Here is a 14,018-nt window from a genome sequence, read left to right as displayed (position 1 = left end):
CTGTATTTATCAGAGGTAAGGCAGGTGTATTTGAACAACACAATACAAGAAATACAAAATGCAAATGAGCAGCTAACAGGAAACAGATTATAGAGGAAGAAAATGGAGGCGTGCAGTCGATGGTTAGGTCTCAGATTAGAAAGCAAATTCTTTGTTCAGTCAAATAAGAATGCAAAGAGTCTGATGTGCTGCAGTTTGTGCTGTTTTGCATGGGAGCAGCAACAAACAGCAGGACTTTGTCAAGGTCACCGGCTCCAGTCTCAGGTGATGTTCAGCTGATTGTCATCGAAAAGCAGAAAAACTGGAACCAGAGTGCCATGACTTCAGTTTTACAGCCTGCTGCAGCCACAGCAGGTTAGCCGGAGAAGCTGCCGCTCCTTCCTCCCACATCTATGCTGGAGTAGATTACAGTTAGTGCGCTTTGTTTACAGTCAAATCACCAGCAGGTGTTATAAAGACAGCAGTGCTGAAGGGAAACAGGCCTCTCACACAGGCAGGGTCACCAGGGAGAGGACGAGGTCCGAGCGTTTCTCAGAGAGCCAGGGCTTCACTAACAGTGCAGTGTAGGACATAACTGGTGCGGTTTCAGGTTCCCTGATTGAATCCCTGCTTCCCATCAAGCTGCAAATTCACATTTGTTGTTGGAAATTTTTTCACATTCAGCAGAAGCTGCTGTAAAAGCTGCATTAGCATGAAACTTTCAGACAAATTTATTGTAGCTTCACAAAATGACGTCACTGCATCTCTACAGATTGAACTGTGAAGTTATCTCAGACTGTAAATGTGATTAAAATTCAAGCTTACACCAGACTTTCAGGAAGCTGCTGCAGAGAAGCTGACATTCAGTATTGGCCGATGTGCTTCTGCTTTGCTGTCTGTGCTATTTTTGATTTTTGAATGCTTTAAAAGATCCACGTCTAGAGATGCAGCGAAGGAGGCAGCAGGGAAACATCCTGCAGAGACGTCTGCAGGCTGAAGATCGCTCCTCCCCTTTTCCTGTTTCACAGTAAAGAAGAGGTCCACCTCCTGACTTTCAGTCACCCAGGTGACCGCGACTTTACGGATTCTCGAGATGAGCATGGTCACTGAATAAAGGTGAACGTCCGAGCCCATTTTATTCCTCTCTGTATTTGTTGTGCTCGTCTTTTAGTGTATGTTGTGGTTGTTATCAGTTAATAGCTAATGATTATTAATCTTACACCAAATATCATGTAATGAGTGCATTGACAGGACCAGTGCTGGAATGTAACTTACTACATTTACTCGAGTACTGTTTGAATGAACAGTACTCGAGTGCGATCGGTGCGAACCACCGATCGGGTCAGAGGTGTGGACACGCTCTTCATTATCCACAGATGTGAAGGAGCTCCCACACTCCGATAATCACCATGTCAGACGCTGGAACACATTTATAGTCTGTAGAAATCACTGTGTTTAAATATGACTATTTCTCACCAGGATTCACAGCTGAACTATAAATAATAAGTAATAACAGTTTTTCTTTTCTGTCTTTAAAAAAAACAGAAAAAGCAAAATGTCATAATAAATGTACTAATAGTCTTTCTAATAGTTTATTCATGTTATTTTTTTTTTTTTTTTACATTTTTAAACATAAAGAAGTAACATACCAGGAAAATCATGAGTTAATTAACCAAATGAACTAATTATCAACTTCCTGGCAGTTTTTATGAATGAAAATCCTTTACACTTTATAAAATGTAAATATAATAAAACAGCATTAAGTGTTAATATTAACAGCTTCAAGCTCAATGGTAGTGACATTTACATAACTTTAGCTTTCTGTTTCCATCATGGCGACCCGAATATGGTTTTATACCTGCATATCTGTATATCGTTCCTCCTCTATCACATTATTTCACAGCTGTGGTCCTGTGGTGTTACACGTGCTGTGTGCAGCTTTTCTTCATGTGTTCATCTCTTTTTATTTCCAACGTGTGAACAGCTAACATAGAAACAAATGAAAACATTTTTTTTTAATTTTTTTTATTCATTTGTATATAAATCTGTTATTCCAGGTTGAAAGTGAGCAGGCTGAGGTTGATTCATAATTTAAAATTTATTTACACACTTTATTGTGTTTTATAATAATAATAATAATAATAATGATACGTTTGTCTAATTTTCTAATGTTTTTCCCCCTCTGAGTCTGCGTGCTTCAAAATCAGGTGCAGCAGGTGAAACCACTGACTGTGTTTCTATTGGGTGAAAGTGTCCTTCTTTACTATTCTTTTCATTTCACATCTTTTGGTTTTGCGTGACTTCTTCATATATTGTGTGTCTTCATTGTTTTTCTCCATAAAAATGTTTCTTTTGTTGATATAAATAAAAAACGTTGAGGACTACAAACCAGTCTACAGAGGCGCTCAAACGTTCCACGCACCTCGAACGCATCAACCAGTCTGATTAATGTGGTCCTTTCTGATTGGCTGTCCTCCAGGAAGTAGGAGTCGGCGCTTACTTGGCGTTCATGTGCGACACTGAGGAGAAACAGGCTGATTTGTGGTGCTGAGCTCGGTCGAAGCTCGCGGAGGGTTTTGGGGAGAATGGAGATCAAAGCTGTGCGGCTCGCTTTTATCTTCCTCACCGCCGCAGTGACTGCGCAGCTGCAGCAGCAGGAGGATGAGGAGGATGGAGGAGGATGGTGAGCTACACTCTGCTTCAGCCTGACACGTTTGCATAAAACTCATTCAAACAAAGCCTCGCTGTAGTTTCAACCAGACTCTGTTCAAAAGTCTGTGAATTTAACAGCTGTGTCCACGAGGAGCGGATTCAGTGGCACTGTTGACGTCATAAGTTTCATGCAGGATGAGCCTGCATGATGAGCCTGACAATTATGATAAACGTATTAAACCATCCTCGTGCTCGTAAATACGTCATATGACAGCTGATTTTGCCCTCATCATTTCATGTTATTTTTAGAATTGTTTAATAAAATATAAAAGAATAATTTCAGACTGTTTCCATCTTAGCTTCCTGCAGCACTTCAGCAGAGGCCGAGGGTGGAAATTTGAACGAATCATTTTATCATTTAAAGATAAACTCTGGATTCAGATTAGTGACCTGAGCTGCTGAGAGGCTGCAGTTCATCCAACGTCCAGCAGAGGCAGCAGTGAGTCAGTCCCCATAGACTCCCATGTTAGAACTTTACAGCAGAAATAATCATGCCTACAGCCTGTAGATAAATCCCTTCTTGATAACACCTGTGTTTATAACTCACCTATTTAAAGTATGCATAATTATGGGCGTGGCCTCGGTGACCGACAGGTGGATGGAGACACAGGTGTAACTGTCTGCTAGCTTCACCTGAACTGGACCTCTGGACCGTGTTTGTGCTGCTGGAGCATTTTGAATGACATCATGTGACCAATAACATGGCTGCTGAGGTCACTGTAGTATCACAACGTCTGAGCTCCGGTTTAGGTGAAATCTGAGGAATGTTATAAAAGGACGATCTCTGGGTTTGAGTCTACGTCTCAGTTTTAGTTAATAGAACCTCCTCCTCACATCCTGGAGGTCATCAGCTCGCATGTGACATGAATGTGGGGTTTTTAAGGTGGAATGAGGGAGACAGATTTAAATGATGAGCTGTGATGATGAGCTGCTGACTGACTGAAGGAACTGTGTGAGTGTCCCTGTTGAAGCATGTGAAGCAGCTCCACAGGTGAGCTTTGCTCTCACCTGTGCGCCCCGCTCTGTGCTCAGGTTCTCGGCCTCAGACGTCAGGTCTCAGGATGAAGGTCGGTGTAACATCGACGTGCTGGACGGCTCCTCGCTCTCGTACCAGCAGTTCATGGAGAGGTGCGTGAGTAAGCTGCTGTTTCCCAGCAGACATTCACTGATGACATCACCGTGTAAACAGCAGCACTAACCTTCAACTGTGTTTCCTGCAGGTACGCGTACAGCAGGCCGGTCATCCTCAGAGGCCTCACCGACAACACCGTACGTATTTACACATGAAAACAGACATCTTATCTACATGTAAGCATCACATGACTGAGCTGCAGGCAGGTGAGCACAGGTGAGCAGCCTGAAACATCACGCTGGATCTCCGTTTCAGAAATTCAGGCTTCTGTGCTCCAAGTCGGGCTTACTGAGAGAGTACGGCGCCCACAGAGTGAGGCTCAGCACGGCCAACACCTACTCCTACAGGAAAGGTACGCCTGTCTCACCTGTGCGGCCTCACAGACACACCTGTTCACTTCCTGCTCCTGACTGTGCTGATCTGTTTCAGTGGACGTTCCCTTCCAGGAGTACGTGGACGAGTTTCTGAGGCCTCAGTCTGCGGACGCCCTCGGCAGCGGTGAGTCTCCAACCCGCCGGCGCCGCGCGGACAGGTGTTCAGGAAACGCTCTCGTTTAGTTTCTTGTTTCTGGCTTTGCTTTGTTAAACTTGTTTTTTTGTTTTCTCTCTTTTTATTTGTTCCAGTTTTTTAGGTTTTGTCATTTTTTTGTTGAATTATAAATATTTTTGGTCACTTTGCTTTTTAAACAATTGTTTTATTATTAGTTTATTAATATTTTTTGGTTTTAATTGTTTGTATTTTCTCTCATTTATTGATGACCTCAATAATTTGATCAATTGACATCAATTGATATATTCCTTTGTTTTTTATTTAATGTTAAATATTTTTTTTATTTAGTTTTAAATCTTATTTCCGCTTTTTTTTTTTTTTTTTTAATGAAATTTTGTTGTTTTTTCATCTTTCAGAATTTGGTTTATTTAACTCTTTTTTTAATTATTTATTTTTCTGTCAGAGACCTTGTTTATTTCAAATGTTTTCTATTTTGAACATTTTGCTTTTATTAACGTGTTTTGGTTTCATTCATGATGCTGTACACCGTGCTTACTAACTTGTTTCCGTCTGTGTTTTCTTCGACAGGACGCTGCTGTGACGTTTATGCTGTGAGATTTCTTTTATTGAATAATGTTTGCTTTTCCTGCAGACACGCTGTATTTTTTCGGGGACAATAACTTCACCGAGTGGCAGAGTCTCTTCGAGCACTACGAGTCTCCGCCGTACGTCCTGCCGCTCACCAGCGGAGCGTACAGCTTCGGCATCGCAGGTCAGAGAGCGGCAGACAAACGAGGAATGACAGATAAAATCAGGAGAAGGAAAAAGAACGACCTGACAGGAGTCGTGTGATCCATAATTCTAGCTGTTCCACATGAAGCTGCTTATTCAGAACTATTTCTGTGAAAATTCTGTTGAAATGAGAGAAATCTCAGAAATATCCGAGTGTGGAATCCAAACTGTAGCTCCGCTTTCTTCTTCAGGTCCTGGAACAGGAGTCCCCTTCCACTGGCACGGCCCGGGATACTCCGAGGTCATCTATGGAAGGAAGGTGGGAGGAAACCAGCTGCCTAATTAAACTAATTAAAGAGGCTCTATGTGGGGTCAGAAGGGATTCTTAGAGGGGAGGGGCTTTGTGGACATGTGGCGCCCTCTGCTGGATCTCAGCCATTCAGAGCTGGATGTCCGATCCTGGGCGCTAACTGAGTGGATGAGGTGTGGTTGTGTAAATGCTTGCTTTAATCTGCGGGTCATGTCTCAGTGTCAGATTCTCCAAATAAAACTGAAGTAAACTAAAACTGCTTCCTCACAGAGTGATGCGTTTCCTGTTAACCTCTGAATTACTCCTCACACAGCGGTGGTTCCTCTACCCGCCCGATCAGGAGCCTCACTTCCACCCGAACCGCACCACCCTGTCCTGGGTCACAGAAACGTACCCCTACCTGCCGGAGGACGAGGCCCCGCTGGAGTGCACCATCCGACCCGGAGAGGTAACGCCGCGCGACCTGCTCACGACTCGCCCCAACCACACACAGCAGGGCCGCTTTATTTTAGAGGCCGTTTCAGTAAAATCACCAAAGTTAGTTCATGTGTGTAAAGTAAAAACTGTCCTGTGCTCGGGGCTTCGTCTGGACTCTGACCCCAGACGCCGGCAAGCTTTTGGTCGTTTTTAACGTAGCAGCACAAAGCAGTGACCCGTTCAGAACGCCACAGATAAACAGCTGGATTTAAGAGAGACGGGATTCAGCAAAGCTTCAGATACGAGATCAGTGATTCTCAGGCACGTTACTGCTCACGAACACCTCATGCTTCTGAAGTTTTCAGCCATCCTGGAGATTTTCCAGCCCCTACAGGAGACCGCGGCCCTAAACTAAGACCTCGGAGCGCTGGCTGTTACATTTGAACGACTGGATCGTGAACGCAGCGCTAATGGTGTGTTTCTGCATGTTTGTCCTCCAGGTGCTGTATTTCCCCGACCGCTGGTGGCACGCCACTCTAAACCTGGACACCAGCGTCTTCATCTCCACCTTCCTGGGCTGAGCTCCAGCTCTCTGGACGTCTTTAAGGATTTCCCGGCACATTTTAGGAAAACTGACTCATGGAGGGATTCAACCACAAATAACAGATTTGTGTAATTTTAGGATCTGGAGTGATGCGGGTTTAATTCTACAGACCGCGGGATCACGATCACAGATTACTTATTTATTTTAGCAGACTGTTGGAATGTTGATCATCACGCAGCGTTTCTGCAGGAGGCGGAGTTCAGCTCTGCGATCAGGGTCCGTGTGCTGCAAAAGATTTTACTTGAAATCAAATGCAAACAACTTTTAATTTTTTGAGATTTGATTTTCTGTCATGTTAACTTTTTTACGGCGACCCTGAGGGGTCACGGAGAAGCAATAAAGTATTTAAAATCCTGGGAATTAAATTGGATTTTTAAAATGTTTTTATTACAAAGGTCTGAACAAACTGTAACATGACTCTAACACTGAGACCTCCGACTCTCCGGCTGCCTCGAACAGTCAGGCAACGACTCGGGGAGAATTTCTTCCAAAATGCAAAAACGATGTGACAGCTGTGAAATCTCCACACATCTGGAGACAAAAGCCTTCATGGCTGCAGCCAAAATGCTAATACTGAGGCCCCAATGTGGGCGGAGTCAGTGATCATTTCCATCTTTTATATACAGTTTAACAATCTGAGGCAATAGTTAAATGTGTCCATGTATTTTATTCATGCAAAACGTTTAATATGTTTGGGCCCTGCAGGCCTCCGTAGGTGTCTGCTACTCATCGGAAGAAATAAAGAAAAAACAAAGAGCTGAGGTTGAATATGTGTTTCTGGAGCTTTTTCAATGAAGACTTTAATGAAATTCTCATTTTGTCTTTTAGCTGTTTTTGGATTGTTTGTGGTCACTGAGCGAGACGAGCACAAATAACTGAGGCTGAAATACAAAAACATGAAAGATTTATTCACATTTATTTCTTCTGAACATGTTCAAACATCTGCAGGTTGTTCTTTCAGAGTTTTCCTGTACAGACGTCACATCACCTGGACCTGAAAACCGTTCCCTGTAACATCTGCTCCCACTAAACAACCACGCAGGTTTAACTTGATTGATCTGAAGCAGAAACGATAAAAGAGCAAAAACATCGAGGATGAAACGAGTGAAAACAGGCCGTTGTACAGAATACCAAGCATGGTGCGATGTCTCATGTTTGCTCCGGGGGTCAGTGAACGCAGCGTTCGCCTCACAAACACCATCTTTAAGGACTTTTCCAGTTTTGTCTCCTCAAACATTTAATATTTACAGCCGAAGCGTTCGGAGGCCGGAGCTGCGACGTGGATGTGAACCAGTAAAACCAGAGTTTAACCTGTGATGTTTATGACATATCTCAGCAGCGTCCGATTTTTCCTGTCAGTCATAAAGAGCGGTGTCGGCTCAGCGCTCTCTCCTACGTCCTGCACTGGGAAAAAGTCCAAAAGCGGGAACGGTCACACCTTGTTCCAGAGATCTGATTGGTTGGCGAGTGATGATTTCACACCTGCTGATCTCTTTTCTCATCTCGCGTCGCAGCCCGGGCCTCGGCTCCCGCTACAGCTGATATGATTGTTGTGCGGCGGCGTGATTGTGGTCATGTGATTCTCAGACTGCTACGCCATCAGTGCAGGGCTTCGTTTTCAGTCCATATGTAATCAGATTAAAGCAGAAGTGGTGGGTTTGTTTCTGTGGACACTAAAGTGGACCCACTCTGCTCATTAACTGGACTCGAGAGCAGCTTCCTTTTATTTCTCCTGGACTTTAGCCCACTCAGCTCAGCGGTGCAGGAAAAAAACATCTGCAGTTTAAACTTTGTGGCTCACGGGGATTAGCACGCGCACACCGAGCGTCATGTTTAATACAAACATCCACCACTGGAACAGGACATACAGGACAGGAAATAAGGAGAAGCTGACCTCACGCAGCAGCTGGTCTTTACCTTTCACAATAAAACCTCTCAGAGTGACGGCTGCTGTGACTGGGATGATTAAAATAAAGCCGGACTGAACAAACTGGGTCAGTAGTCCTCCACCCATCCGTTCTCCAAAATAAAAGCGTCGATGACTTCCTTCATAGCCAGGTTTGGGATGAGCTGATCTTGGGTCAGCGGCGTGCGCGTCACCGGGTCAAAATGTCCGACTCTCTGTGGGAACAGAACAGAGAGGAGAGAGCCGTGGGAGAGCTGTGCGTCCTGTCGTCATCATGAATACTGCAGACTTTAGTTACACTTCATTCGCTGGTAAAATCAGGATTTGATGAGTTTTTCATGGTGAAAATGAGTCAATAAAAGCATGTGTGAGCGAGTTGGGGCATTTTTTACCTGCAGGTGCTCCTCGATGTCTTTGCGGTCGTAGGTGATGCCGCTGGGAGTGATGCACGGCTCCCTCATCAACTCAAAGCTGATCTTTCCACACAGGAAGTCTGGGATCTCACGCTTCTGTCAAACACCAAAACAAACTCATTTGTCCTAAACCGGCTCTTTGTATGCGGACTCGTGCGACTGAGGAAAACACGGCGGACCATCACTGACCTTCCTCTTTTCATCGACCTGACAGAACAGCTCCTCCAGGTCTGACAGGTATTTGTCCTGCAGATAAATAATATAAATCAGAATTAGTTTGCTGGCAGCATTTCAGCTTTAATGTTTTGCACTATCAGGACGCGTCTGATGTCAGTGTTGGAGAATTTCACAATAAAAGCCTACGTGTTTGGTGTGGATCTCGTTGAGACGCTGTTGGACTCTGCTGTCGTCGGATTTTTCCTCTTGCTTCTGTCTGCAGCGTTCCAGTTCTCTGAGGATCAGACCACACAGACAGACACACTTTACTCCAGGAGTCTGCGTTACAGCGACCAAACGGTCGGCGGCTCGTTTCTCTCGGGCCCTGCCTCTTTTTCTCGGCGTGGATGAGTTTGGTGAGGTAGGCCTGCAGCTCGCTCTCCTGGTTGATCCTCCTCTCCTCCATGCTGTTCCAGCGCTTCTTCTTAGCGATGCGCAGCGCGCTGGGGATGTCGTCGCCAAAGTTCAGCCGCTGCTCTTTTGCCAGATTATAAGCTGCAGAAGGAAACAAAGAATTTTTTTATGCAGTGCTGCCTGAGGGCCTCAGATTCTCAGAATGATTTGCTGAGACTGCAGATGATGAGAGCAGCATTCCTGTAAAACTGTTCCAATGTTTGCAGACTCGGTTTCTTCACTTCTGAAAAAGCAGGCGTGTTCTAAATCCGTACCTTTCTGCAGATTGCCGATGGCCTCGTCGTAGTTTTCCATCTCCAGGTGACACTGACCCATGAAGAAATGTGCTTTGACCGACTGGCTGTCGAGCTCCAGAGCCTGCCTGCAGTCTGCCAGAGCTTTGTCGTACTGCTGCAGCTTCACGTAGCACAGCGCTCTGTTGGTGTAGTACGCCGGGACGGAGGGACTGTGGCTCTGACGGAGAACAGACACACAGAGGAGGCACTGATCAGACCGATTCCTCAGTTTCTCAGAGAACATCATGAAAGTCGGGAAAAGTGTGTTTATATGAAAATGGGCAGAGGGAGGAGGGGTGAGCACGCTGCCCATCACCTGACCCTTACTATGGCTTTGCTGTAGCAGGCTGCAGCCTCCAGGTATTTGCGGCTCAGGAAGAGTCGGTTTCCCTGCTCCTTCAGCTCCTGAGCCGACACCGAGGCATCCTTCTCCGGACTTTCGGACATTTTGTCCCCAGAGCTGGCTGCACCGCCAGCAGCTGCCGCTTTGCTTTGCTTCCCTATCCTGACGCTGGGATCCAACTGGAGGAAGAGGAAACTGGAAGGGAAAGATCCAGAGGGAGAGTCAGTGTGAGAGGATGTTCGGTACCTTTACCTGGCACGAGCTACATCCTAATGAACAGCATCCTGTCCTGATTGGACGATGAGATCAGACTTTGATTACACAATCAGGATATTATTGACTAGATGCAACAATGCTGTAACTTTGATTACTGAGTTTGTGCAGGTAAACAAAACTACACGTACCTGTAATCCTACCATGTCAGTTTGAGTGCATTTATTAGTTCTTACTGCGCATCCCCACAGACACTGAAAACATGACTAACCCGTTTTTCACGGAGCTCTCACCGCCCACATACCATACAGGAGGAAATGCTAATGTGGAGCTAGCCTTAGGATGCTAACGTTAATATGTTTCTTTCCCTCGTTTTCCCGCCTGGTTCTTCAGATCTTTGGTCTCCATCCGCGCTGTTTAACTAAAACTGGGCAATAAAGCTAATCAACGAAGCCTGCTATCAGCCAGCACAGCTAGCAGTAGCAGATGCGACACACACCTAACGCTAGCTAAAAGCGTACCTGAGCGTCACGGATACACACCTGTGGAGGCTGAAAACCACCTGGACCTCGAAGGGCTCACACTTCCTCTGTGACGTGTAAATGTGCCGTTTTTATATAAAATACCACGCCGAGATGAAGCGCACAGCTACGAGCTGCCAACAGATGTTTTGGTTTGGAGCGTGATGAAAAACGCGTCATCACGCACGGAAGTGGATTTGGGGACAGAAAATACCTTAAAATATTTCGGATTTTTATATTTTTTCTCTCTCAGAGGAATTTGTAGATATATTTAGGGCCAATAATGTGTACGTAACAATCATAACAAGCTCGGTTTATCCTGCAGATATGTCAATAAATATATGTTAAAAATTATTAATAAAAGTCACATTACAGTCACGGTGTACTGGGGCCGGTGTTCCAGATCAACTGGCGTTGGTCGAACAGATGTGTGGCAGTCTTGCGTTTCAGGAGCTGCTACCGACAAACCAGCAAAAAAACGCCAAATGTGTCATCTGTGACACTTGTGAGGTTATCGCAAACACACTCCGTCAGTCTTGATGCCGTTGAACAACAAAATGTTTAAAAATGTCGCGAGTTTACCTGGTGATATCCTCATGCGCGACGCGATCGCGAAAACAGCAAACAATTAACCCCACGCCGGTGTTGTTCACCGGACAGGAAGAGTAAACGATCGGGAGACTCTTGCCGTCGTTATCGTTCCCCTCGCACGTTTTATTTCTCCGGTTTCAGCGTTTTTGCTTCACAACTAAAGCGTGCAGTTTACTTTGTGCACTAACATGGACTCGAGTCAACCAGCGCCACCTCTGGCCGAGTGCCACAGCCTACAGCCAGATCAACTTGTGACACACATCTGCACCACGTTTGAATTCGTTTCATGCACATTTGTACCTTTCAATTGTGTCTGTTTGTGCGTCATGCAAATAAACCTTTGAAATGAATGAAATGATATCATATATTTATTGTGGCCTACATTTGTACAAAATTCCAAATTATATACACAAAGTCATAGAAATCACCACTCCAATTGGTCATCATGATTTTAATATTCTCTTTTTCCATAACAATGAAATACGCCTTGGACAAATATGACACATCAATAGTTCATTAGTGTTGTCACATCACATCCTGTCTGTGTCTTTTCTCTGGAAATGAATATTTCCAGCCAATATAGGCAATCCATCAACATGGCTGGAGAGTTGGTAGTTATATACAGTCTGTATAAGTGTGGTTAATCTAATGAACATTTGTAAGGAGATGGCAGTTACTGTGAATGTACAGCAGGTGATTAGCAATAAACAGTCAGACAATGACTCTGACAATCTCATTCAGTCTTGCAGATTGAATGCACCTTCTGCAGAAAGTGGTACCACACAGTGTGTGTGGACTTCCCCTGTGCAGAAGGCGACTACAAATGTTTTGGGTGCTAAATAAACAGAAAAAATTGATCCCTGTTGTCTTTGCTTACTGATTGTTTTTAGTGTTGACAATCCAGATTGCTGGGATTGCATCTTTCAACATGTTTGTGGGTAGATTTGAATGTACCAGGGGTAAGTGCAGCCACTCAGCCTCTACTCAATGTGATCATAGCAGCAGGTGCAGATGTGTCACAAGTTAATCTAGTAGTAGTAGGCTATGGTACTTGGCCACAGGTGGCAGCAGTGGACTGACCTCCATTGGAGACTGCTCCAGCCGCTATGTGATAGTGGATTGTCAAGAAACTGCAATATGACAATAGCAACTTTATTTTCCATTAGATAAACATGTAGAACACAGACATACAACAGTTAGACTTTCCATAACTGTTTTAGGAACAATTTGGTAAAGGTTTTTCGTTCTTACAAACACATTTCTTTTGAACTTGCCCAACGTTCTCAGTTTTTCAATGTTCAACATTTTCAATTTTGTCCACATGATGAACAGAATGTAACTGTGTGCTTTCTGCAGATGTACTTCTTGCATTTCTGCTTGTTTTTAAACAGGGATCTTCCTAACTTAGATTTAAAACAAAAGATTTCTACGTCTCCTCCAGTCTCAAAAACAGATGACAAACCAATCGACACACCTGAGTAACTGACTTTCTTCAATCCACTCACTCTCACTGGCTGTTTATTACTAATCACTGTGTAACTGCTGTAAATTCACAGTAACTGTCATCTCCTTACAAATGTTCATTAGATTGACCACACTTATACAGACTGTATATAACTACCAACTCTAAAATGTTCGTTTGCAGAGAAAAGACACACAGACTACGCTAACGACATGTGATGTTACAACACTAGTGAAATATTAGTGTCATATATTTGTTCAAGATGTTTTTCTTATGGGCAAAAATATTAACATCATGATGAACAGGGGTGGTGATTTCTATGACTTTGTGTATATGATTTGGAATTTTGTACAAATGTAGGCCAATAATAGATACATGATATCATTTCATTCATTTCAAAGGTTTATTTGCATGACGCACAAACAGACACAATTGAAAGGTACAAATGTGCATGAAACGAATTCAAACGTGGTGCAGATGTGTGTCACAAGTTGATCTGGCTGTAGGCTGTGGCACTCGGTGGCGAGTGGTGGCGCTGGTTGATTCGAGTCCATGTTAGTGCACACAAAGTAAACTGCACGCTTTAGTTGTGAAGCAAAAACGCTGAAACCGGAGAAATAAAACGTGCGAGGGGAACGATAACGACGGCAAGAGTCTCCCGATCGTTTACTCTTCCTGTCCGGTGAACAACACCGGCGTGGTATTAATTGTTTGCTGTTTTCGCGATCGCGTCGCGCATGAGGATATCACCAGGTAAACTCGCGTCATTTTTAAACATTTTGTTGTTCAACAGCATCAAGACTGACGGAGTGTGTTTGAGATAACCTCACAAGTGTCACAGATGACACATTTGGCGTTTTTTTGCTGGTTTGTCGGTAGCAGCTCCTGAAACGCAAGACTGCCACACATCTGTTCGACCAACGCCAGTTGATCTGGAACACCGGGAATCGGAACACTCTATTTTTAACATTAGTTCATCATCAAAGTAATTCAGTGACACGTGTCAGCACATCCAGTGGTGCATATAAAAAGAACTTCCTCATAACTAATTCGGTCTAATTCTACAAATATGTAAAAATAAAGGTTACGTTAAAGTCATAACGTACTAGAGAGCAGAAGCTGACTGAGAACCAAGCTCTACATTAATGCATATATAATGATAACAAATGGCTAATAACGTATTCGGTGCATTAGTTTTAAAAATATATTGATAAATAAGGGTTAAAAAGTCAAATGAAAGTAATTGTACAGCAAAGATGTACAGGGAGAGTTCATACAGAGCTTACCTG

At 44.0% G+C, this 14,018-nt stretch overlaps 2 protein-coding genes across 5 annotated transcripts; one reads left to right on the top strand and one right to left on the bottom strand.

Annotated features, from left to right (window-relative positions):
• The first annotated feature begins 896 nt into the window (after nucleotides 1-896).
• On the top strand, nucleotides 897-7,131 carry jmjd8 (jumonji domain containing 8). The gene is made up of 10 exons (XM_003442565.5): nucleotides 897-1,095; nucleotides 2,459-2,662; nucleotides 3,724-3,819; nucleotides 3,912-3,960; nucleotides 4,079-4,175; nucleotides 4,253-4,321; nucleotides 4,965-5,084; nucleotides 5,296-5,363; nucleotides 5,668-5,802; nucleotides 6,272-7,131. Exons 2-10 carry the CDS (start codon nucleotides 2,565-2,567, stop codon nucleotides 6,350-6,352), a joined length of 813 nt encoding a protein of 270 aa, XP_003442613.1. The 5' UTR covers nucleotides 897-1,095; nucleotides 2,459-2,564; the 3' UTR covers nucleotides 6,353-7,131.
• Nucleotides 7,132-7,262: 131 nt separating this feature from the next.
• On the bottom strand, nucleotides 7,263-11,458 carry LOC100701445 (E3 ubiquitin-protein ligase CHIP). Of its 4 annotated transcripts, XR_269204.4 has the most exons (9): nucleotides 10,698-11,002; nucleotides 9,927-10,137; nucleotides 9,579-9,777; nucleotides 9,240-9,405; nucleotides 9,058-9,145; nucleotides 8,884-8,940; nucleotides 8,674-8,790; nucleotides 8,293-8,496; nucleotides 7,263-7,433 (listed from the first exon to the last, which is right to left on the bottom strand). XR_269204.4 is itself a non-coding variant. In XM_019357563.2 (8 exons), exons 2-8 carry the CDS (start codon nucleotides 10,044-10,046, stop codon nucleotides 8,371-8,373), a joined length of 873 nt encoding a protein of 290 aa, XP_019213108.1. In that variant the 5' UTR covers nucleotides 10,047-10,137; nucleotides 11,259-11,458; the 3' UTR covers nucleotides 7,275-8,370. The 4 variants fall into 4 exon arrangements, 3 of the variants coding, with proteins under 3 accessions (XP_019213108.1, XP_003442614.1, XP_005469172.1); XM_019357563.2 differs by lacking the exon at nucleotides 10,698-11,002 and adding an exon at nucleotides 11,259-11,458 and having other exon boundaries at nucleotides 7,275-8,496; XM_003442566.5 differs by having other exon boundaries at nucleotides 7,275-8,496; nucleotides 10,698-11,001.
• Between the last annotated feature and the right edge of the window lie 2,560 nt (nucleotides 11,459-14,018).

The sequence above is a fragment of the Oreochromis niloticus genome, linkage group LG4 (assembly GCF_001858045.2).
Source record: "Oreochromis niloticus isolate F11D_XX linkage group LG4, O_niloticus_UMD_NMBU, whole genome shotgun sequence".
NCBI classification, from domain to species: Eukaryota; Metazoa; Chordata; class Actinopteri; order Cichliformes; family Cichlidae; genus Oreochromis; species Oreochromis niloticus.
This window is presented reverse-complemented; position numbering and strand designations above follow the sequence as displayed.